We start from the raw sequence: 24,498 nt of genomic DNA, 5'->3' as shown, positions 1-24,498 counted from the left end.
GAGGTTACAGAACGCAACACTGAGGGACATATCATAGCTCCATTCGTTTATTTGACCGTATTATTCAGTGTAACAGTGCAACCTTAACGACTACTGCAATTCATTTCACAAGATACCAATTTAGAGACCTCCAAAATGATATCCCAAAGTGGCAGACATACATTATTTCAAAATGTGCCATTTTACATTCCTGAGGCAACAGTTATACGGGCAACTCGAGATTAACTGAAGTGTTTTTATGACCAAGGTGCGAGGGGATCGCCAAAAAGGCAGAGCAGAAATGTAAACACGACTTTGGCTCAAGTTCTGGGCTGTGAGCAAACATTGAAGCGATTCTGTCAGTCAGGCTCCTTGTAAAGCACAAAGGGCGCGTGGATCGGGGCGCAGGTGAAACAAGAAAAACGGCACATATTCTCCAGAGAAGCCACCCCTATTTAGTGAAAAACAAAAACTAGAGACATGATGCTAAATAACTCCTGGGCCCTGCCAGAAATGCCGTGATTGAGGTTACAGAACGCCACACTGAGGGACATATCATAGCTCCATTCGTTTATTTGACCGTATTATTCAGTGTAACAGTGCAACCTTAACGACTACTGCAATTCATTTCACAAGATACCAATTTAGAGACCTCCAAAATGATATCCCAAAGTGGCAGACATACATTATTTCAAAATGTGCCATTTTACATTCCTGAGGCAACATTTATACTGGCAACTCGAGATTAACTGAAGTGTTGTTATGACCAAGGTGCGAGGGGATCGCCAAAAAGGCAGAGCAGAAATGTAAACACGACTTTGGCTCAAGTTCTGGGCTGTGAGCAAATATTGAAGCGATTCTGTCAGTCAGGCTCCTTGTAAAGCAGCAAAGGGCGCGTGGATCGGGCCGCAGGTGAAACAAGAAAAACGGCACTCACCAGCTGTTTGGGGAGGCGGCGGCTCCTCTCTGCCACGGGCAGGGCTGCTGGGCTTCTCCGGTCGGCGGCGGCTGGGGACGGGCTTCTTCTCCTTGCCGGGCAGGAGCGCGGGGAGACCTCCCGTCCGCTTCCTGCCTAGCCCACTGTACTTCCGGGTCGCGGCTACGATTTTCGGGGCGCCTGGGCTGCGGCGGTAATGCGGGGCTGATGAGGGGTAGGCTCCCTCTTTAATTTAAATATACAGCGGGGTGAGCCCCCGATGGGGGGGATCCCGACGACGGGACTTCTTCTGGCGGCGGCGGTGGTCGGGCAGAAATGGCTGCCTCAAAGCTTCCGAATGTTTTCGGATTGGGGGCGTGTTTTGCTGTCCTGAGTGACGGGCGACGTCACAAGCTAAAGAAGAGCAAAACGTACGCCCCCAAATCCGAAAAAGACGGGGCTTGTTTGGAGTGACTCCCTTCTCTTCCAATGGCTGGCCTCCGTTTAGGAAGCCAGCCAATGGAAGCGAACGGAGCTGAGAGGCGGGTCTAAACTGCCCTACTATACAACATAAGATCTCCGGACCGGAAGCTGCTTCGCAGCTTATAGGTCCCTCGACCTAAAAAGGGGAGTATATGGCCACACTAGACTTAAAGGACACATATTTGGCAGCCATAATGAGCTCTGCAGATCTCTGCACAAACTTGTCATTATTCGCGAAGGCTTTGTGAACCGAGATATCCAAATTGCGTTTTCCGTTAATATCTCGCAAACTACTGAACGGATTTACATTAAATAACAAAACGTGATCTGCAAACTAAAAGCTACCTTTCGGCCAAATCCGGTATAATTCCTCCAGCGGTTCGGGCTTCAGGCGTGTCTAAAGACTCTATGGGAATTAACATGAGAAACACCGTTTTTCCTCCCTCTTTTTTCCTCTGCTCCTGCTTGACAGATCACCTCGAAATTTGCAAGCACAACAAAACCCAACTTGACATTGTTTTTGGAAAATTTCGTGAGGATTCGTCCAACGGTGCCAAGGTTATAGGCAAATCAAAAACTGCTTTTCCTATGGAAACCTGGTCCTAACTATAACTACCTACTGCGGTTTTCATATATATATAATCTGAAAAACAAAAAAAGAGAAGGGGACAGGGTAGTAGGAATACACTGACCCCCTACCAGGTCTAAAAAGTATTTTTGGAATTTTTTGGGCAATAATTGAGATTAATTTACAAATTTTCAGCAAAAAAAAAAACAGGCTCTCATGCTTGTTTTCAAAAAAGCCCCGGGTGGGCCAGGTCCCGGGGACATGCACATACATTTACAAAAATAAAGGAGGCTCTTGTGAACATTGGTGCCCACCGCTGCCCTGGGGCTTTATTGAAATTAGGATGGGGACCTTGCATATACCCCTCCTTTGGGCACTAAGAGCTCCGGAGACTGTCACCTCCCCGGGTCTTGAATTAAATTAGGAGTGGGGCTTACATATTCCCTGGGAACCACCACCTCCCGTGGCTAAATGAATACTAATGGCGAGGGACTCAGGCCATGTACATATTAAACAGCTCTGATCTTATGTTCCAAAAAGCCGAACCTCTACCCTGGACAGACCATGGGGTGGTGCGGTTCGCCATCCTTATTCCTCAGGCTAAAACAGTGACAGGTGAGGGGCAAACTAGCAGTATGTGTAGGCCTTGGAAAAACATCAAAGCAAATGATTTGGAGGAGTTGCTTCTTGCCTCTGACCCGGCCCGACCGACTGACGTAAGCATAGCTTCTTCCGAATATACAGACTGGATTGATCATGCTTGCCTTAAGTTGGCACCCCCTAAACGATGTCGACCCGCTAGGTCAGCGCCATCAGCCCCCTGGTACTCGGACGTCCTTAGAGATGCCAAAATAGTATGCAAAAAGCTAGAACGGATTTGGAGGTCCACCTATTCCGAGCACGACAAGGAAAAGCTTAAAGCCGGCCAAAGGGCCTATAAAGACGAGATCAGGCAAGCTAAGAGGGCCTACTTTACGGATCGTATTGAGAAGGCTAAGAACTCCTCAAAAGAACTTTTTGATACTGTCACCAGTCTGGCCTCTTCTAAGGCGGTGATGGTCCCGCCTAATCTAGAACTCTGTGAGTCCTTAGCAAAGTTCTTTCAGAATAAAGTTCACGTGATATTTACCTCTCTTGAACCTCAGGTGGCTCAGAGCCTCCATGACACTTCCCATAGGAACTCCCATGCGGGATCCACGGGGGCTACTTTCTCAACCTTTAACCCTGTGGAGGCAGAGGAAGTAGCAAAACTGTTGCTAGCCACCAAATCTGGTTCACCTTACGATCCTTGCCCCACTTCTATTGCTAAACTGGCGGTTGGCCCTATTGCGAACCAACTGGCAGGGATTTTCAACTTAATGTTTGAAAAAGGCAATTTCCCTACGATCTGGAAACGGGCCTCAATCAGCCCGCTCCTCAAAAAACCCTCCCTTGATATTGCGGACCCCAACAGCTATAGACCAATATCCAGGTTGCCACTGCCTGCGAAATTGGTTGAGCAAAATTATGAACTCCCAACTCTGTTCTTTCCTGCGCAATTCTAAAGGTCTAGACTCAGCACAACATGGTTTTAGAGAGGGTCACAGCACTGAGACGGCTCTGATTAAGTCCACAGAGGAGATCCGGAAGGTGCTTGACGAAGGGGGCCAGGCAGTGCTGATTCTTTTAGACCTATCAGCAGCCTTCGATACCGTCCACCATGCATTGCTACTAGATCGGTTGGAGGGCTGCGGGGTTCGCGGCCAAGCACTCAAGCTCCTGGAGGCCTTTTTAACTGAGCGGGTACAAGTGGTGGCCATGGGGGGAGTATGAATCAAGACCTTTCGAGCTCCCGGGGGGGGTCCCGCAGGGATCCTCCCTAAGCCCCACTTTATTCAACATCTACGTAGCCGCTCTTGCCCCTGTAATCAGATCCTTCGGGTTCGAGTTAACATCATACGCCGATGACACCCAGATTGTGGTCTCGGTGCTCCCGGGGACTGAGAGGGAGGTGGCAGGCAGGTTTCAGGATTGCATGTCGGCAGTCAGCTCTTGGATGGCAAAAAGCTGTTTAAAACTGAACTCATCAAAGACTGAGGTGATCATTTTTGGCCCATGTACCAATCTTTGGAGCCCTAACTGGTGGCCCACTGATATGGGGGCCCCTCCTATCCCTGTTACAAAGGTGAAGAATTTGGGGGTCGTTATTGATAACCTTCTCACCTTCAAACCCCAAGTCAATGCGCTGAGTTCCTCAGTACATTACATTCTGAGAATTATCAGAAAGGTTCTACCGTACCTTCCTGAGGGCTGTAGAAAGACGGTGGTGACAGCCCTCGTCCTATCACGCATTGACTATTGTAATAGTCTTTCTCTCGAGGCACAACAGGGAGTGCTCAACAAGCTTCAAGTTTTACAAAATGCGGCTGCCCGCTTGATTGGGGGTTTGCCCAAGTTTTCCTCAGTCTCTAAGGAGTTGGATAAACTGCACTGGCTTCCGGTACGGAAACGAATTAGGTTCAAGGCCCTTTGTATTGTCTTTAAGGCACTGCATGGCCTTGGCCCAGTGTTCCTTCAAGATCTTTTTCAGTGGTATAGACCAGGTAGACAACTGAGGTCGGCCAGTCTGGGGCTAGTTAAAACCACCCGAATCAAGAGGGCACGCTGGGGTGGAAGGAGCTTTGTCAGGGGAGCTGCGATGGCGTGGAACTCCCTCCCTCTCTCCCTCAAACTCAATACAAATCTCCTGGCATTCAGGAAGGATCTAAAAACATGGCTTTTCTCTCAATAAGTACCTAGACTTTCGCTTCTCTGGAACTATCACTTCAGCGCCAGGACGCCGACTGGTATCAGTGCGCTCTATAAGTGTAAAAAATAAATAAATAAAATAAAGAATGGCAGCCAACGGGCCATATACTGCCGTGGAGACCACCACCTCTCTGGGGCCAGTGCATGTTCTGGAGCGACTAATGGCACTGGGGACTGCCTCTCGCTCAGGTCGTGCTCCTGCTATCTCCCGAGGTGCCCACCCTCAGGAGAGACAGTTTGCTTTTGCTTGGCGAGAGCTGTGACGCCAAGTAAGGGCAAACACTAACTCATCTCCTAGCAAGCGGGAGCAGTCAAACTGCTCCAGCTTGCTGGGGCGGACTTTTCATTGGTTTTTCTGCCCGCTGTCATGCAGGCAGGGAAACAGATAAAGCATTTTCTTTTGCACACAGGAAGCTGCCCTTCCAGCAGCTCCCTGCATGCGGTAGCAATGCAGGCTCCTGCAGAAGGTGGAGAGCTGGATGGGACCGCGGGGGCCTTGAGGCTCCCCTTGCAGTCTCGTACAGTACACCCTGGTTGGGGCCGGGGCACCCAGGTGGATGTCCCAGGAGCCGTATTGGGCCTGGGGAGAGAGGCCACACCTAACCCCTCCCCCATTGAATTTTGACTGGGCCCCGCGCCATGCTCATTTCACAGAAATTATACCTCAGGAAGCCCTTACAAATATAAACATAGCAGGTGCCCCAGTTGAAGCTCCATGTTAGTAAAGCACAAACAATACTAACTTCTTGGGCTTGGCGAAGGTAAAGCAAGTGCTTTTTCTCTTGTATTCCATGTTGAAAAACAATACGAAATCCTGATTGGAGTTGAATTAATGGTTAATCTGTTGGAGTACAATCTGATGTATAGTGACTTTGAGGAGTGGCTTCTTTCTTATCTCTTGGTGAGAGCAGAGTCCATGGCTCTCCATTTTAAATACCCCAAGTATGCAAATATCACAAATCCATAGAGAGAGACACACACACAGACACACACACAGACACACACACACACACACACACACTCAGAAATCCACACAGGCACTCACAGACCCACATAGGCACTTATAGACCCACTCACAGACACTTGCACTCACCCCCCCGCCTCACACATGTACTCACACACCTAATCACGCATCCACTCTGTACATGGTGCTCCCTTTTAAATGCCCTAAGTATGCAAATGCCCAAAATCCATAGCACCACTCACACACCCACTCAGACATATGCAGGTACTCACAGACCCACACAGGCACATGGGCACCAACACCTACTCATTGAGGTACACACCCACTCAGACTCACACAGATAATCACACACACCCACTCTCGAAGGTTACAAGTTACAGTTAGAATTAAAAAGTTTCAGAAAACTTAGAAATGCACTGAAAAAAACAGGTTACAGAGACGTTAGGCTCCGATTTCACATGAGCAAAACCATAGAAATTCAGCAGTTATAGTTACCTGAGCTAACTAGAACTTTGTCCCCTGCTATACATTGCTTATGACCTCACATATTACATAACTCATGACATGGTCAGTGACATCTCTCATGACATCTCAAATGACACCAATGCACAGAGCTGCCACCTTTCACAAGTTGAAACTTCACGTCCAGTATGGGGAAGAAGACTTCCTCATGGATGCTCTCTCCTCTACACAGCGTTCCCTTCAGTACTTCTAATTCTAAAGGGTACACTTAAACCTGCTGGGGCCATCTTTAAGAAACCTGTTAAGGTGATGGTAGTTACGCCTTGGGTGGACAAAAAGTTAAAGTCCTCTCTCTCCGACTCACCATAGATTAAGAGCCACTTACCCCTATTTCCCTAGTGGCCCACGCAACTAGGTAGCATGCTAATTCAGAGGGGATTATTCAAAGAAAGGGTTTTTATATCACTCAGAGTATATACTGGGCGCTCTGCCTTAAGTGTACGCAATGTTTGTAGGAGCTGTAGAGATGGCTGTGGTGCAACTGGCAGGCGGGAAAGACCCTATAACCGCTCTAGAGTATGTCAGAATTACCAAACATACGAAAGTACAAATATACAAAAATGCCTATGCACACACACTAAATATCATTTGCAGTTGTGTCAAAGTGTAGACACACAATCGATTACTGCCAAAGACAACAAAACAATAATTGAAATTTTCTTTGCACTTATTGCTGTGGTTTCAGATTTTATTGGTTCCACAACCAGCAGACACGTGTTTCGTCGCGTTTGGAACAGTGTGTTCGCGACTCCTCAGGGCTGCGGTACGAAAAAGGAAAGAAAAAAGGTCGCTCCACCGGTGATAATTCCACCCCGGGGGGGCTCGTGACCATATATTCGAAGAATGTCTTTGTAGGAATGCCAAGTGAGTCTTAGAATGTGGCTGCCTTAATCTCCCTGCAGTGTGCATGACTGTAAGAAAGTGCCCCTTTTTGCATGGTTACCCCCCACTTTTTGCCTGACATCTGATGCAACGAGACTTTTTGCACTGGGTCCCTGCCAATCCGATTCCCAGGGCCTGTGTTCTTTCCCAAGACTGTGCCTTTGTACCCACAATTGGCACATTTCTGGCCACAGGTAAGCCCCTTGTAAAACGTTCCAGGAGTACCAAGGGCACTGTGACTAGGAAAGGCCTCTAAGAGCTGCAGCACCTATTGTGCTACATGCCACCCTTAGAAGCCCTCATATAATGGTACAGTGGCATGAGTCCTGTACCCCTACAGTGGCTAAGTCCATTCTTAGACATTGTAAGTATAGTAAAGCCATAACGATTTTATGGTCTGGGAGTTGGTCATTACGAACTCCACAGCTCCATAATGGCTTTACTAATAACTGGGAAGTTTAGCAGCAAACGTCTTAGCACATTAATCCCACACTTATGTCAGTTTTGCGATTTAATGTAAAATGCACTCAGAGGGCATCTTAGAGATGCCCCCTGAAAATCAACCAGCCCTGTTGTGGTTCCTGAATGGCTGCTTGCCATTTGCCACTGTCAAACAGGTTTCTGGACTCATGGGTAGAGAGCCTCTGCTCTCTGGGTCCAGAAACAAAACCCATCCTGGGCAGAGGTGTCCTGATTCCTCCCCAAGGATGGGTTGGGTCCACGGAGTCAAAGCTTCGAAGGCCTGCCGCCTTTGGAAGCTGTCCGTGCCTTTTGCTGCCTCCAGCAACTGTCTCCCACCGGTCTGGCCCCCCATTTTGGGCAGGAGAATTAGCGGGTAACTCAAGCTAGGAAGAGAGGTGTTCCCACCTTTGCCAACCCCACCCCTCAGATGGGGAATGCGAGGGGAAACACGCATCAACCCCCTCCATCTTGAAGAGGGGGGGGACTCAGACAATTCGAAAAAGGCTCATGCCCCCTCATGCATAATAGGGGGTGTACCTGCCCCAAGGAAGAGACCCATTGGCTCTGACCTGCACACCCCTTTAACGCCCCTCAATTTAGTATTATGGGGTAACCCTGATCCTTGCCTCCTCAGATTTTAGGAAGAAGCCACCTACTGCTTTGGCCCCTGCCCTACCGGCCTGTCCCGACTCAGACCTGCCTACAGCGAAGAAACCGGTCTGTCCAGCAGCCCCCCAGAGCCCTGAAGACCAGCCCTACACTCACCTTACAGACTCTGTCTCCTGTTAGCACGGGGTTTGCTCAACAAAGACTCCAAGGCCAATATCTGGATTCGACGAGACTGCAATTCTGCACCCTAGTTCGATTAGCCCAACACCAAGAGGAGTTCTCCTCAGCGATCCTGACCTGGGATCTGGTGATCCCCGACCTCCCTCAAGCTTCAAGAAGACGCCTGCAGCCTCAACTGGAAGGGTCCCCCCCCCCCCTGACTGCGACCAGAGCTGGTAAGGAAACCCAACACCAAAAGACACCCCTGCACGCAATGGCCCACGGCCTTGGATGCCCCAACTGACTGTCCAGGCATCCCTCAAGATCCCACCTTACCTCTCCAGCTGGTGGTCGCCTTCAGGAAGCCTCCCTGCCCGAGTCTGCAACATTTGCATCGAACCGAAGTCTCCATTGAAAAACACAGGGCTCCCCAATGTCGTTGTGGCACCCTGCACTCAGCTGCACCAGTGCTGCCGGTGGTGCAGCTCCTGCGATAATTGTTGGCCCTTACAGTGCTGGCCTTAACCCCAGGAGCTCCCACACCCGATTGGCCTTCTCGTAAGCAGTCCCTAATCGAAGGCTCCCATTGCCCTATTAGCTAACATTGGCCCCTGCACTCTGCATCTGGCCGCCCCAGTGATGCTGGCGGTGCAACTCGAGTGCCCATGTAGACCTAGGGCAACCTTGGTCGTAATCCCCAAAACTCACCTAAGAAACCGCTGACACTTTCTCCCATAGGAACCCATGCTAAGGGCTTTTGGGCCTAAAATGTTCTCTGTTGAACTGATGTTTGTATGGAGAAAAGAGAACTAAACTGCAAAGTATAATAAGTCTTACTTACTGTGCATTGTAAGAACATTAGGTGTAGTATCTAGGCATACAACTCCCAGTACTCAAAGTAATGCAAAAGTAGTTAAAACGTATTCTGAAAGTAATTACTGTTTAATTCAAACTACATTTTAAAGTGATACCAACCTGTAACAAATGCAGATCTATCTTCAATTGTATTTCTGTGTAAAAGTTTACAACTGAAAGTATATTTTGCCTACCTCTACCAAGTCCTGCTTGGTGCTAGAAATAAAATACAAGTATACCCTTTTTATACTTATTCAATTGGTCTGGATTCTGTCTGAGGGTGTGCGCTCAGTCTTGATTGAGTGAATACAGTGAATGCTTAACACACCCTCTGGATAAGCCTAACTGCTCGCCCACAGTACCACAAAGAGAGCTGTTAGTACTTCCCTAATTTAGCCTCTGCTATATCTCTGGGTACTCCCTGGACTCTGTGCATGCTATACCTTACTTTTGTATAGTATATTCAGAGCCAGCTTCCTACAGTAGCCATTCTAAAAAAAAGCATGCCAGCCCACAACTAGGGTCTGCTATACTTCTTAGTGGAAGTGGCTCATCCATTACTGTCTCCCTATCCTCTCCACAGGACATTGTCTGTTACTTTCTTCATTCACACAAGTCAGGTCTCGCCATGCGTCGATCAGACTTCATTTAACCACAGCTGCTCTTAAAAATAGGCAGCACACTTCACTTTTCAGAATCCTAGTTAAGGCTTTCATGGAAGGACTCAAATGGGTTATTCCATCATGGGTGCCCCCCTTTTTGGTGTGGAACCTTAACATAGTACTCGCTAGACTAATGGGTCCCCCTTTCGAATATCTTCACTCTTACCCGCTGCAATTTCCTGCTTGGAAGGCCACCTTCTTTGTGGCCATTGCTTCGCTCAGGCGTGTCCACGAAATACATGCTCTCAATCCCTACCCAAGGTAGTCTATAGTTTCATCTCAACCAGACTATAGAGCGTCCAGTGTTCTTCCAGCACCCAGAGTCGGAGCAGAATGCGATCTTTATACTTTGGATGTGAAAAGAGTGTTCTTGTACTACATTGACAGGACACAACTGTTTAAGACACAACAGCTCTTAGTGTCCTTTTCCAAACCACAAAAGGTGCCTACTACCTGTCCTTCCCAGGCCACACTCCACTCGCAAGAAAGGAGCTTCAATGGCTTAGTTGGGTAACAAACCTCTAAATAACATTTGCAAAACCACTACATGGTCCACCCCTCACATATTCACAAATATGCTCATGAATATTACCAGATAGGTGGAGCGACTGTACCTTAGGATTCAAAAGAATTCTTGGAGGAAAAACAAGTTGTGCACGTCCGAGCTCAACACTAGATGACATGGGTTTATGCACAGCATGTGAAACAGCACTTCATGCCACAAACCGATGCTTATAGGGTAAACAACATTTATTAGCCAGTGGCTGTTAAAAAGGTTTTTCGGTTTTGCTAATAACTTTGGCACCGTCTGACTATTCTACACAAAGCTTGCCTAAAAAGTGCTGCTTTTTGACTAATTTGTGCATAGAAAGTTTTGGGGTGATCCTTCAAGCGGGGGTTGTGAATAAAAGTGGGTCACAAAACCTATTTATCATCAACATGGGGCTATCCTTTAGCCCCAAAACCAGTGGCACAGCCAATGTTGCATTTGCAAATTGTTCTCATTTCTTCCTCATTTTACACTTCTTTAAATTCCATGTTTTCTTCTTTTTCATTTTCACTATAATCATTCATCATTCAAATCCAAATGCTAGTTTTATGCAATTTCCTGGGTTTCTCATGTTTAAGCGGGCCATCCGAACCTCTTCTTCAAAAGCACGTACAAAGGCGAAATTCATCAGAAGCAGTTTATTAATACCCAATGCATTTCGGGCCTCTGGGGGCCCTTCGTCAGGGGATAACTGAAAATAACAACGAAACATGTTTTAAAACACCTCCAATGTATATACAATCAGCCTCATGAAACTCTGCATGTGGTACACATTACACTCTGCTTAATATTACATCCTCAGCCATCTGCAATGATATGCTCTGTTCTGAACCTGTCAATTCTCATCGATTAAACAGCATTACTAATACATTTCTCCCACTAACTAAATCACTCACTCTCCACCAAACCCTCCTTCAAAATCAACCCTCTTCTCTGTCCCCCCTTACTTCCGTTGTATTCGTGCAAGACCCTTTCCGGACGCGCTTCACTTATCTCCGCCTTCTACTTTCCCATGTTTAAAAAGCCTCGCTCCTGTCTACTTTCCCACTCTCTTCCTTTTTACTAATAAATGTCAATAAACACTCTTCGTGAGGATTTCTTACTCCTCCGCTCTAACCAAACTCTCCTGGTCACCCCTCTCCCGTTACAAGCAACCCGACCTGTTTGCTTTGATCGCGTGGCCACTGGTTTTGGGGCTAAAGGATAGCCCCATGTTGATGATGTTTAGTTTTCACGTGCGTTTGGGCTAGGCACGTCACCAGTGTAAAAGCACGCAAAAGAAGGACATGGACATTTAAGATATGAGGAACATTAGTTTAAAACCAAATGTGTGCAACCCAATCAAATGTGATATGTCAATGGTTTATGCTCTAACGGGTTAGCACCCACCATAAAATAAAGACTTAAATATAAGAATATAGTAACAACGTGGTGAAGAAGGAATTGATTAGTGTCACAATCAACCGTATGATTGTTTGATTAATTTCCTTTTGATGTTCTAGATACCAATTTTGCATGTGTACTCTGTTTTGTTGCCTCTCGATTGTGTTCTAATGTATTTATTTAATGGCCAATTGGTAGCTGTTCATCAGAGGTGGGCAACAGTTGTTTAAACCACAAATAAGAACACTTCATGTAGTACGGCAAACTGGTCCCTAGCTGCCAATGCTTGTTAGTTTTACATAACAGGCAGTTCTAACTTCAATCCTGGTTTGCTTGAGGACTTGTCAATACCAGATTTTTATAATTGCTGAGAGGGTTTAAGGGAATTACCATTTAGTGGCCAAAATTTACAGTTACCTACATTTGCAAAGAGTGTCGTGTAGGACTTTGGACTGAATCAAGTCAAGCACTGCCTCTAGTGATGCTATCAGGAAAAGATATTGGCTGAACACAAATTGCAAAATATTCAATGTAATATATATTAGGACATTAGAATGATGAAAAATAAGCCTTCTGCTCCAACGTTGCAATGTTTGTCTTTCTATTTTTCCCTTTTTAATTCAGAACATTCTACCCTTGATGGGTGGAATGTTTTTAAAGCTTTCTGCCTTGGGCTTTACCATTTGCTAAAGGCTCTCACTCGTTCTAGGTCCTCGCCACTACAATTCTGGTACAAGGCTTTTAACGACCACTATAGCCCTTAGCAGCGGGCTATAGGTATATAGTAACTATTTTGACCCCTGCTGATAGAAGAGAAAGCTATGCTTATCATGTGATACCCATACCAGTTGAATCCAGTCATCATACAAAATTTAGAAGGTGCACATTACCTCAGTTAAATATCCTCCTGGACATGTATCTGCTCTTATGAGGCCAGTGTAGATGGAAGACTTTTTCGTCCCCCACCCCACCCCACCCATAGGGCTGAGATCAAGCTGACCGAAACCTATTTTTTTGCTCACACTATTAAAAACTCTAGTTAGGCCTTTAGACTTGTAAAAGCAGAGATAACGGGGTACATTTTTATACAGTTACATTTATTAGTGAGACATGGCAAGATAGTAGGAATTTGTTTTTATAATTTAGCAAGGATACATACCTAGTCAGTATATCAATGACGTGCAACACATTATCTTTGACAATATTCTTAGCTTGACTTAGTCTTGCCTTCACACACTTAATGTATTTGTATGTTGAATAAAATATGTATGGTTTTAGTATTTTTATCCAATACACTGTTTGTTATAGGGTAGAATCTTTGAAGCTGGTATGTAATGAACATAATATGTGGTATTGTCTGAAAGAAAAGGCAACATGACTGATATGTTTTGATTTGTGTATTTTTCATTTATCTGTATTCTATAAGTGTGCTTTAAAAATAATTGTTTATGCCAGTTTATTCACAAAGCAATCCCAAATAATTTTGCTAGTACATGTCACACCATTAGTGCCTGTTTACCCGTAGTGTATGCTCCAAATTAAATTTACAATGAAATACATTAAAAGGCAGCACATATTTATTTAGCCTTCTGTATGCTTGGTTTTGGTTTATTGTTTCTTTCTCTTATTTGACTAGGGAAAACTTCCTTTAACAGGGATGACAATCTCTAGGCTGGAAGACAGTGAACATCAGAAAAATGCTTTTGAAATAGCAGGTAAGATGCAAACATCTCAGCAGACTTTGTAGTGTTGCTTAACACAACAAGTACTTTTAGGCCTCACTGTTATGTAGTGTTGTGCAGAAATCTGGAGGATCAGCACACTTTGCGGACTAGACTTTAGCCCACACCCTTTTATTCCTGAAGTATAAGCAAGCAGTGCTTTTTGTTAGAAAGGAACACAAATAATTACACCTAAGGCTTTACCTACTTTATTTAATGCTCCTTTGGTGGAGTGGCCAAATAATTATCATGTGTATATTTCGACTTATTCACATTTGCAATTTTGTTATTTTGCTAGCTGTATAGTGTGGCCATCAAGAGTTACTGGAATATGCTCTGATCAAAGAAACTACTGCATAAACTTGACAACAAACTTGCCCTTTTTATCTGAGGGTTTTGCTTGGTTTAAAGTGACCATCCGGTGTATGTCAGATGGTCACAAAAGGTATATTTTCTTAGCTTTAGTAAAAGAAAGTCTTGATTTTATTGACTACAGGGAGATGAGTATTGTGCCTTCTTTTCTTGCATGTATTTATGGAGCAGCCAAGATAAAATATCAGTTCTGTAGTAGGGGATCTCTGTGTATAGTCATAATCTAGTGAATAGTCCCGCCCATGTGCGTGGACCCCGGAGCAATCAAAAATAATCTCTTACAGTGTCAAAAAATGCAGAAAATGCATAGACACTTAAGAGAGAATTTAAAGACAGATAATGCAGCCAAAAAGGCTACACTGTCCAGTACTTCAACTAGAAATTCCACCATAAAATCCACAAAACAGCAAAGCCTGTACAGATTTCCCTTGCTTAACAGCAAAATCCCTCAGGAATGATAGAGAGAAGAACCTGGACAGACAAGCCCCATAGGCTGCCATTATGTGGCTTAATTAGGATACTGTGCCTTTAAGGAACCTTCCAGAACCTTCTCTCAGTATCCCAGAATGCATAGCAGGTCCAACTTAGCCTCAGTTCTTTTTTCCGGCTCCTGCAAGCAGGACCCTGGAGCATTGAGCTCTCCCTTTTCAAGGGTTTTTGTTAGTGTTTTACACTAATTTCGATTTTTGGTACTTTTAAAGTACTTTGGTGACTTTCTTTCTGTGTTTCTGCACTCTTTTTTGTCCATAATGCCTGCATTATTCGACAAATGCCCTGAGTGCTCAAGAAAGAAGGCCAGGTCAGACTCCCATGAGGTCTGTATTCTCTGCCTTCCCTCTTCCCACATTCCTGAGGAGTGTGTGATCTGCAGAAGCTTCTCTGGAAGGACCCTGAAGGAGAGGAAGAAGATCAGGCTTCAGGTACTTGAGGAGAGAAAGTTGAAGGCACGAGGTGGGTCAGGAGGGGCTCCTTCTACCCATGCGGAGGCCTCTGGGGGGCTCCCCAGGGGCAGGAAGACCAGCCCTCGCCCAAGGTCTCCGTCTGGGTCAGTTGCGCTGACCACGACGTCGAGGGGACGGTCAACGGCCAGTTCCAGGTCTCCCCAGGGCTCTGGGTCGAGAAAACGTCGCCCGTCGACGTCGAGGAACGTGTTCCGGCCGCCGTCGAAGCCGGTGTCGATATCCTCGTCGTCGCTGTCGGCGTCGAGTGGTCGACATCGGAGGGCCCGGCGTCGGCGCTCGCCGTCGAGGCGACACCGCCGTTCGCCGTCGAGGACATCGTCGTCGAGGGGATCCTCGTCGTCGAGGTCGCCGTCGAGACGGAAGGCGTCTCCGGCGCCGAAGAGGTCGACGTCGAAGCATTCCAAAAGACCGACGTCGAGACGGTCAAGGAGATCGACGTCGAGAAGGTCAGAGAGGTCGACGTCGAGAAGGTCCAAAGGGTCGACGTCGAAGCGATCCAAGAAGTCGACGTCGAGGCCGGCGAAGAGGTCGAGGTCGCCGTCGAGGCACCATCGCCCGTCGTCGAGGTTTCGTGGCTCGTCGATCTGGTCGGGGTCGACGTCGAGACGGAGACACGGTTCGACGTCGAGAAGTGTGATTGATTCGGTCGACGCCGAAGGACCGTTCGACGTCGAGGGGACATCGGTCGTCGTCTGGGCACCGGTCTTCAACGTCTGGAGGTCCTAAGGACAGGCCCAGGACTGTGGGGGGCTCCCCACGCTCCGGAAGAGATGGTGGCTCGCCGGGAACGGCGCATTCCGGGGTGGATACTCCGATGAAGCCTTCTACACCTCCTTCGCGGCCTGCTGTGCCGAAGGGTCCGCCTCCGAAGGCCCCTACCCCACCTCCGAAGCCGGCTCCGCAGACCCCGCGTCCGGTTGCTCCTCCACCCCCGGTCCCACCGAGGGCGGTGTCGATGCCTAAGTTTCCGACGCCTCCGAAGAAGACTCCTAAGAAGCCTAGGACTCCTGACCCTGGGAGGCCGAAGGAGCGTCCGAGGCCCAAGAGGTCGAGGTCTCGCTCGGGGAGACGGGACAGATCAAGGAGTGGCCATGGATCTTCCTCACGATCCAGGCGTCATCACAAGAGACGTCGGTCCAGGTCACGTTCTCCATCTGGGACCCGTTCCTACTCGCCCACGCTGTCCGATTCGCCGGAGACTAGGGTGTCTCCGATAGACGATATAAGCACATTTCAGGAGGTTCTCCTGCGTGGAGCGGCGAAGTTGGGCATTGAGGTTGAAGCACCTACGGCTTCTACCTCGGTGATATTTGAGACAATACACAATAGGCACTTGTCTCGCCCCCTGTTACCTCTGGTGCCGGGGCTCCTTGAGCCCGCCGAACAGCTATTCCTGACGCCGGCAACGGTGAAGTCTGTACCTTCCAGGATCCTAAAAAAGTACAGGGCTCCGGACTCAGACCCAGCCTTCTTGAGGAAGGACCCGGTACCGGATTCGGTCATCGTGACTGCTGCACGGAAGCTTCATGCCACCTCCCCTGCGTCCACGGTGCCTCCGGACAAGGAGAGCCGTTGGATCGATTCTGCTGGTTGTAAGGCGTGTGGGACATCCGCCTCGTCCATGAAGGCCGCCAGTGACTCGGCTTTGCTGGGACGTTACGACCGGTCCCTGTGGGACTCGATGGAGCAGTTCGCAGACCTTGTCCCTCGAGACCGCAAGGAGGACTTTGTGGAGATCGTCCAGGAGGGGATGCTGGTCTCTAATCAGGCCATCGGCGCCGCAGCGGACATATCATTGCTGTCCGCGCACGGATATTGCCACGGGATTCACCAGAGACGCCACGCTTGGCTCAGGTTGACGTCATTGAAACCGGAAGCACAGCAACGCGTGGCGAATCTCCCGTTTTCCGGAGATACCCTCTTCGGGAAACACGCGGATGATGAGATGGCCAGGATGAAGGCCGAAGCGGAGACCCTGACGGCAGTGGGCTTGGAGAAGCCCAAGGAAAAGAAACCCTTCCGACAGTACCAACGTCGGTTTGGGTCGCAGGGTCGTGGAAGGGGGCAGTCTGCTGGACAACATCAACATCAACAGCAGCAGCAGCAGCAGCAGTACAGGCGGCCCTTCCAGAAGCGACAGGGTGGTAGAGGTCGTCAACAGTCCTCTACCGCGACCAAGGGCCCGGCCGGGTCCCGTCCCTGAGCTGTTACTTCCCCCTCGTCCGTTACCCGCTCCGGTGGGGGGAAGCGTTCAATTTTTTCTGGCAGAGTGGAGAAAAATTACTCAGGACAAGTGGGTGCTGAATATTGTTTGCAATGGATACAGTCTACGTTTCACCAGCCCTCCTCCATCGATTCCTCCCGTCAGCTCGCAGTATCAACTGCGCAAGCTTCAGACGGAGGCGGACGTTCTGCTAAGGAAAAGGGCGATCGAAGACGTACCTCTGTCTCAAAGAGGAAGAGGTCTGTACTCTCGGTTCTTTCTTGTCCGCAAGAAGGACAGAAACGAGTTCAGGCCCATTCTGGATTTGCGGCAGGCAAACAAGTGGATTCGCAGAGAAAAGTTTCGCATGCTGTCGTTGCATCAGATCTACCCTCAGCTGCAACGAGGAGACTGGATGTGTGCCATAGATCTACAGGACGCATACTTCCACGTGCCCATTGCATGCAAACACAGGAAATTTCTGCGCTTTCAAGTCGGCACCAATCATTATCAATACACGGTGCTACCCTTCGGACTGAAGTCTGCACCCAGGACATTCTCAAAATGTATGGCAGTGGTAGCGGCACACCTGAGGAAGAACAAGGTGTTTGTCTACCCGTACCTGGACGATTGGTTGATCAAAGCCTCCTCCTTCTCGGAAGCTCAAGCACACTTCCAGAAGACGTGCGTTCTCTTGAACCAGCTGGGGTTGCACATCAACATGTCCAAGTCGGTCCCGATTCCGGTACAGTGCATCCAGTACTTGGGGGCCTCCATCAATACGCTGTCAGCAAGCGTGTCTCCTTCGGAAGAGCGACGTTTATCACTCGTTCGGAAGGCTCAGGCTCTCATGAAAACTCCGTCTACGACTGTGAGGACGGTGTCTTCTCTACTGGGATCGATGGCCTCTTGCATCTTTCTCACTCCTCACGCACGGCTACAGATGAGACCTCTGCAGGAGTGCTTGGAGGATCAGTGGGACCAGAGGAGAGGTTCTTGGGAAGACAGGATACGACTGTCTCTACATGCTCTTCAGTCTCTAAAGTGGTGGTGCTCGAAGGAGAATCTCCTCAGAGGCGTTCCCTTCCACAAGGACATTCCCACACAGACCATCGTGACGGATGCGTCTCTCCAAGGTTGGGGGGCGCATTCCGGAGATCTGCAAATTCAAGGGACGTGGTCCCCGACGGAGTCCACGTACCACATCAATTTCCTGGAACTGAGAGCTGTTCACTTGGCACTGAAGGCCTTTCATCCGTCCTTTCAGACCAACTCTCTGCTTGTTCAGACGGACAACACGACAACGATGTATTACCTCAACAAGCAGGGGGGCTCGAGATCGCGCACTCTGTCGCAGGAGGCGCAGGCGATCTGGCACTGGCTTCTGGCTCGAGGACTGTCGATAACGGCCACCCATCTGCCAGGTGTGCAGAATGTTCAGGCAGACGAACTGAGCAGAATCGTGCAGGAAAACCACGAATGGGTCATAAACGACGAAGTACTAGGAGAAGTCTTCGCAAGGTGGGGAACTCCAGACGTAGATCTGTTTGCCACCGCCGAAAACAGCAAATGCCGAGGCTTCGCCTCCAGGTACTACCAGCCAGGGACGCTGGGGAACGCGTTATGGATCAACTGGTCGAACAGCTTTCTGTACGCTTTTCCACCAATTCCCCTGATTCCGGCGGTTCTCATCAAGCTGTCTCAATCCAGGGCGAGAATGATTCTGATTGCCCCGGAATGGCCCAGACAGTGGTGGTTCACGGACCTGCTTCACCGATCTCTCCTTCCTCACATGAAGCTGCCGTGCAGGCCGGACCTTCTCACGAAGTTCGGGGGGCGGATGGTGCACCCCAACCTCTCGTCTTTGAGTTTGGCGGCATGGCTCCTGAAATAGTGCAATATGGCCATCTGAATCTCCCAGAGGATTGTATGGGCATACTGAAGGAGGCTAAGCGACCTTCCACTAGGACTTCCTATGCTTACAAGTGGAAGAGGTTTTGCATCTGGTGCAAGTCTAAGAACTATGACCCTACGTCATGCAAGGAAGATGTCATCCTTCCATATCTGCTTCATCTGGCGCAGTCGGGCCTTAATGTCCATTCCATTAAGGTTCATCTGGCTGCTTTGACTGCCTACAGGAAAGGCCCTTCACAGACTTCCTTTTTCCAGATCCCTGTGATCAAAGATTTTTTGGAAGGCTTGAAGAAAGTGTTCCCTCCTGTCAGGCTTCCTTCGCCTTCATGGGACTTGAATGTGGTGCTGTCCAGATTGATGAAGGAGCCTTTTGAACCCATTCATAAGGCTTCGTTGCAGCACCTGTCCTGGAAGGCGGCGTTCCTCGTGGCCATTACATCGGCCCGCAGGGTGAGTGAGATTCAGGCATTGTGTTGCCAAGAACCTTGTACTGTATTTCATAATGCTAAAGTTGTTATGCGTACTCACCCTAAGTTTCTTCCCAAGGTTGTTTCTGATTTTCATATCAATCAGACTATCACTTTGCCTACGTTCTTTCAGAATCCTTCATCTCCGGCGGAAAGGTCTTTACATTCCCTGGATGTGCGGAGGGTGCTGAAGTTTTATCTTGATAAGACTAAAGATATTCGTAGGTCAGACCAATTGTTCATCAATTATGGCTCAGTCAGGACGGGTCTTGCTACCTCTAAACAGTCCATCTCTAGGTGGATTGTGTCCTGCATTCAGTTGTGTTACTGCAAAGCTAATAAGACCTTAGGGGGCAAACCTAAGGCTCATTCCACCAGGGGCAAGGCTGCTACGACAGCTATGCTCCGTAATGTTCCCATTGCAGAGATCTGCAAGGCGGCCACTTGGAAGTCGGTCCATACCTTTGCTAAGCATTACTGCCTGGACACTGATGCCAGGGCAGACGCTCAGGTTGGGCAGGCTTCGCTGCGGAATCTGTTCGCACAGTAGTGGCGTTATTTTATTCTCCACCGCCGCTTGGTGTGGGGATGGGCTTGCCATTCTATTCACTAGATTATGACTATACACAGAGATCCCCTACTACAGAAGGAGTAGTTTCTGTCCTGTAACTCCAGTTCTGTAGTAGGGGTATCTCTGTTATAGTCATAAGCGCCCTCCCGCCTCCCCGGTGGAGTGTTGTTCATGATCATAATGCTACAGGTCTGGCGTTTTCTGCGCCTTCAAAAAGAACTGAGGCTAAGTTGGACCTGCTATGCATTCTGGGATACTGAGAGAAGGTTCTGGAAGGTTCCTTAAAGGCACAGTATCCTAATTAAGCCACATAATGGCAGCCTATGGGGCTTGTCTGTCCAGGTTCTTCTCTCTATCATTCCTGAGGGATTTTGCTGTTAAGCAAGGGAAATCTGTACAGGCTTTGCTGTTTTGTGGATTTTATGGTGGAATTTCTAGTTGAAGTACTGGACAGTGTAGCCTTTTTGGCTGCATTATCTGTCTTTAAATTCTCTCTTAAGTGTCTATGCATTTTCTGCATTTTTTGACACTGTAAGAGATTATTTTTGATTGCTCCGGGGTCCACGCACATGGGCGGGACTATTCACTAGATTATGACTATAACAGAGATACCCCTACTACAGAACTGGAGTTACAGGACAGAAACTACTCCTTCCATCCTACTTAGAGAAAAAACTAGAGTATGCAGTCACATAGGGAACAACCAATCATGTTTCAGCAACTCTATAAACTTCTTGACCGGGAACAAGTCATCTTTACTTGTTGGAGCAGATCAAGAATGTTGACATATAGAAACTGTAACTGCAACAAGCCATTAGTAGATGCCATTAGTAGAGTAAAAAAGTCTCAAGGATGTAATGATGTCCATAAGAGGACGACCATGCTGGGATTGAGAAGAGCCGCTAGTAGCGCCAAAAGCTTCCTGATTGTAGAAGAACTGATCAAGAGTTAAATAATGTTTTCCAAGGGGATCTCCATTATGAAAATCCTTCTTAAGACATCTGGTTTATGGGTGTGACAGGCACTATAGGAAAAAAGGGGAGGGTTAAAGATGCAAATGCAGTGGGGTGATGCTCTCCATGTCTTCAATAAGATTAGGAATTTCCTTCACCAAACTAAGAACATCTACATTTTATTACAAGAATGGAGGCTCCTATTATGCTAGTTTAAAGCATAGCAAGAACTGAATGAGCAAAATGAGAAATAGATTTGTAATAAAAGGTTCTGGATGTGGAACACTTGACCTGTCCGCTGATTTGAGAATAACGTCCAGACCCGCACCCGCCCAAGGTCTTTAGACTCCATGGTACCTCTAGTGGAATGAGCCCCAAAAACAGAAGTGTCAATGCCTGTCACATTCATGTTTCATTTGACCCAGTGAGCCAAGGTGTTAGAAGGAACAGGTTAGGGAGGATATCTAAAAGAGATCAAGAGTTGAGATGAGGAGGGCATTCTCAAAACTTTGGGTTTAACAATATATTCAAGTAAGCAATTTTCCACACAGAATTTAGGCTGAAGAGGAAAATAAGTATATAAGACAGACGTTAAGATTGGTTTGGTTCTTCTATGAACCTGGAAATATACACCAGGTGCATATATCTACAGAAGAGTCATCTAAAGCTTTGACATTAGAACATTAGAAAGACGTTTCAAAGAACCCAGATAAAGAGGACAGTTAGTTTCGCAGACTGAAACTTTATTGATAACTGGAAATTCTCAGGCCAAATGAGAAATAAATTCAGAATAACCTTAACATCCCACATTAGATTATAAGTAGGTTTTGAAAATCTTACTCCATTTAAAATGTGGCAAATCGATGAGTGTTCTCCCACCAGTTTATCATCCTCTCTCGTATGCTCTCCTGATATTACTGGCTTTTAAGTATTGACTGTCCTGTAGGGATTTTCTTGGGAAGCTAAACAATAAACCACTAGAATTATATCTGCTGAGACGGAATCTGCACCCCTGTCCATGCACCAGTTATTCCACACCATCCTGGCTGATCTTTATGTTTTTGTTGTTGCCCAGGCCTCAAAATTGGCAAATGAACTGAGCAGCATCCCTGAAAATCCTGGTCTTATCCAGGCTTACCCGAAACCATCCACGCTATTAAGCCGAGGGACTGGTTGAGAGATCAGCTCAGGAAATAATCTTTGTGGGTTTAGAAGTTGAGTTGGAAAGAATAGAATCAGAATAGGCACATCTACTGATAGTTCTAGGGCAGTAGGGAACCAGGGTTGACACTACCAAAAAGGTTTTGGCAATAGTAAGGTAGCAATGTGATAGGGACTTCCAGCAGTAAATTCCTTACCTTTGAATATCCCCAGGTGTCAGACTGGATCCAGAAGATTTTCAAGCAGTCCCACTGTGCACTAGTAGGTGGTGTCATTAGCTCTGCGTCAGCATCGTCCGCGCTGAAAATGACGTTCACCGTACCTATATAGGCGACACCTCTCTCCTTTCTGCACCAGATAGCCCTGATCCGAATTGAGCTTTCACTCAGTCGCATTTGGACCGTTTTCTTTACTTTTCGTCTTTTTATTTCCTGGTTTGATGATGTCATTAAAGGAAACAGCTGGTTTCAAGCCATGTCGCGCCTTTCTTAGGCAAATGTCGGTGACAGACCCTCACTTGGTGTGTTTGTGGTGCCTGGAGCCGGGACACAACTCTAAGGTGTGAGGACTGCCACATCATGCACCCCAAGGTACTGAGGGAGTGATCCCTCAAGCCCCTCACCGCCCAACGTCGGTTGACTCCGTGAAGCTCAAGGTCCTGTTCATGTGGGAGGTCCTGGGACCATTTGCGGAGGTCCTGCCAATGGTCATCATTGCACTCCGTCATCAGGGAAATCAGGTAAGTCCCACAAACACAAGAAGTAGAAGATGTCCAATTACTCTTCGTTTTCCTCACACCATTTGAAGTCATCCGACGAGATGAGGGAGCTTTGGCAGTCCAGGTCCTGTGAGTTGGCGGGCCTGGTCTGGGTCTGCTCCACGCATCCCCAATTTTCCAAAAGTTGGTGCGATCCCTGCCCAGCTTCATTAGTGCCCACTCCACTTCCAACACCACCAATTACCCTCAGCGGGGCAGTCACCATTGTTATTCTCGAATTTGGTACAGAGTCAGATGAGCGTTGTCCATCCCTGTGTCCGCCGCTGACTGAGGACATTCTTTCCGGAGCTTAGCCAGTGCTGTATTTGATGGATAGGCCTGGTGGGGTAGACATTTGGGGCGAATCTGTGGACCCTATGGAGATTACCCGGTTGAGTAGGACAACTGGTATTAGGAACTGGGTAAAACCAATGGGTTCAACACCTGATGCTGGCCTGGTTTTCCCCTCCTACTTTGGCTACAGAGGAGGGAGACTCGTTTGCAGTGGTGGTGCGCAAGGCAGTAGAGGTCCTGGACCTCAAACTACCCTTAGTGGCAGTCAAGACTAGCATTTTGACTGAAGTGCTTCAGCCGGGTGTCACCTCTGATTCGTTACTTGCATTCATTTTGCAGAAAAGTAGATCTTGTTCTAGAAAGAGAACCATTTGTAATTTTGTCTAAATCTGTTTACTACTTTGGGAGGTATTAAAGAGAAACTTTTATAGATATCTAGGGATGCAGATCATCTGCAGATCCGTGGGTACCAGCGGATCCGAAGTCCTATTTGTATTAAAAAAAAGATATAAAGAAAACCTTACCCAGTCACACATCAGCCCCCCGTTGTGCATGGCCAAAGGCTGTGCGCAGCGTGGGGTTGGGTGCATGTGGGCAGGGGGTTGGCCGCAGGCCCTGCAGCCATCCCCTGCCACCACGGCCTTGCGAGGCGGTATTTGTATTAGCGTACAGTAATTATATATTACTTTTACGTTAAACAAAATAGAAATTCACTAAAAAAAACTAAGGTTACAGGGAGGTTATAGTTAGGTTGATGTTTTACCCACACAAAACCATAGAAGTTAATCAGTTATAGTTATACTTGTAGTTGTGAAGAAACTATTACTCGTGCTGTTAAGCCAAGAGTTATAGTTTCTTAACATGAGTATAGCTATAACTGTTGAATTTCTATGGTTTTCTGTGAGTAAAACATCAACCTAACTATTACAAACACAGAGAAATATATACATAAATACCAACCTAATAGAAGTATCACACAAATACATCATAATCCTATTTAGTACAATTTGCCAAATGCCATACTCTTAATTCATTGTCTCTTGTAGACACTCCTCAAAAGAAAACTCTTGATCTTAGTAATAACAAGACAGTTTTAAAACCTAAATGCATACATTTCAAACTGCATCATACCCAGGAAGATGTCAGACACTTTTCTTTGAGTTAGGTGTATGAACACATTTTCCCATAGACACAGAATGGGCAAAACTGTTTCATACATCTGGCCCTTTATGTTCTAATCAACTTTTTTTATGTTCACATCAGGAGCTTTTAAAACCCACAGTCCCATAGCCATAGATATTGTATATCTGTACGCAACTTCTATTAGTTTTGCCATGATCCC

General features: G+C 47.4%; 1 protein-coding gene across 4 annotated transcripts in view; it reads left to right on the top strand.

Moving 5' to 3' along the window:
* Positions 1-24,498, top strand: part of ARHGEF7 (Rho guanine nucleotide exchange factor 7) — a 951,496-nt gene that overhangs the window by 625,116 nt on the left and 301,882 nt on the right. For all 4 annotated transcript variants that reach the window (XM_078657529.1, XM_078657531.1, XM_078657528.1 and 1 more), the window contains one exon: positions 13,418-13,496. In XM_078657529.1, the coding sequence (XP_078513655.1) occupies positions 13,418-13,496 (79 nt within the window). The remainder of the gene's footprint in view (positions 1-13,417; positions 13,497-24,498) is intronic.

The sequence above is a fragment of the Lissotriton helveticus genome, chromosome 8 (genome assembly GCF_964261635.1).
Source record: "Lissotriton helveticus chromosome 8, aLisHel1.1, whole genome shotgun sequence".
In the NCBI taxonomy this organism is placed as follows: Eukaryota; Metazoa; Chordata; class Amphibia; order Caudata; family Salamandridae; genus Lissotriton; species Lissotriton helveticus.
This window is presented reverse-complemented; position numbering and strand designations above follow the sequence as displayed.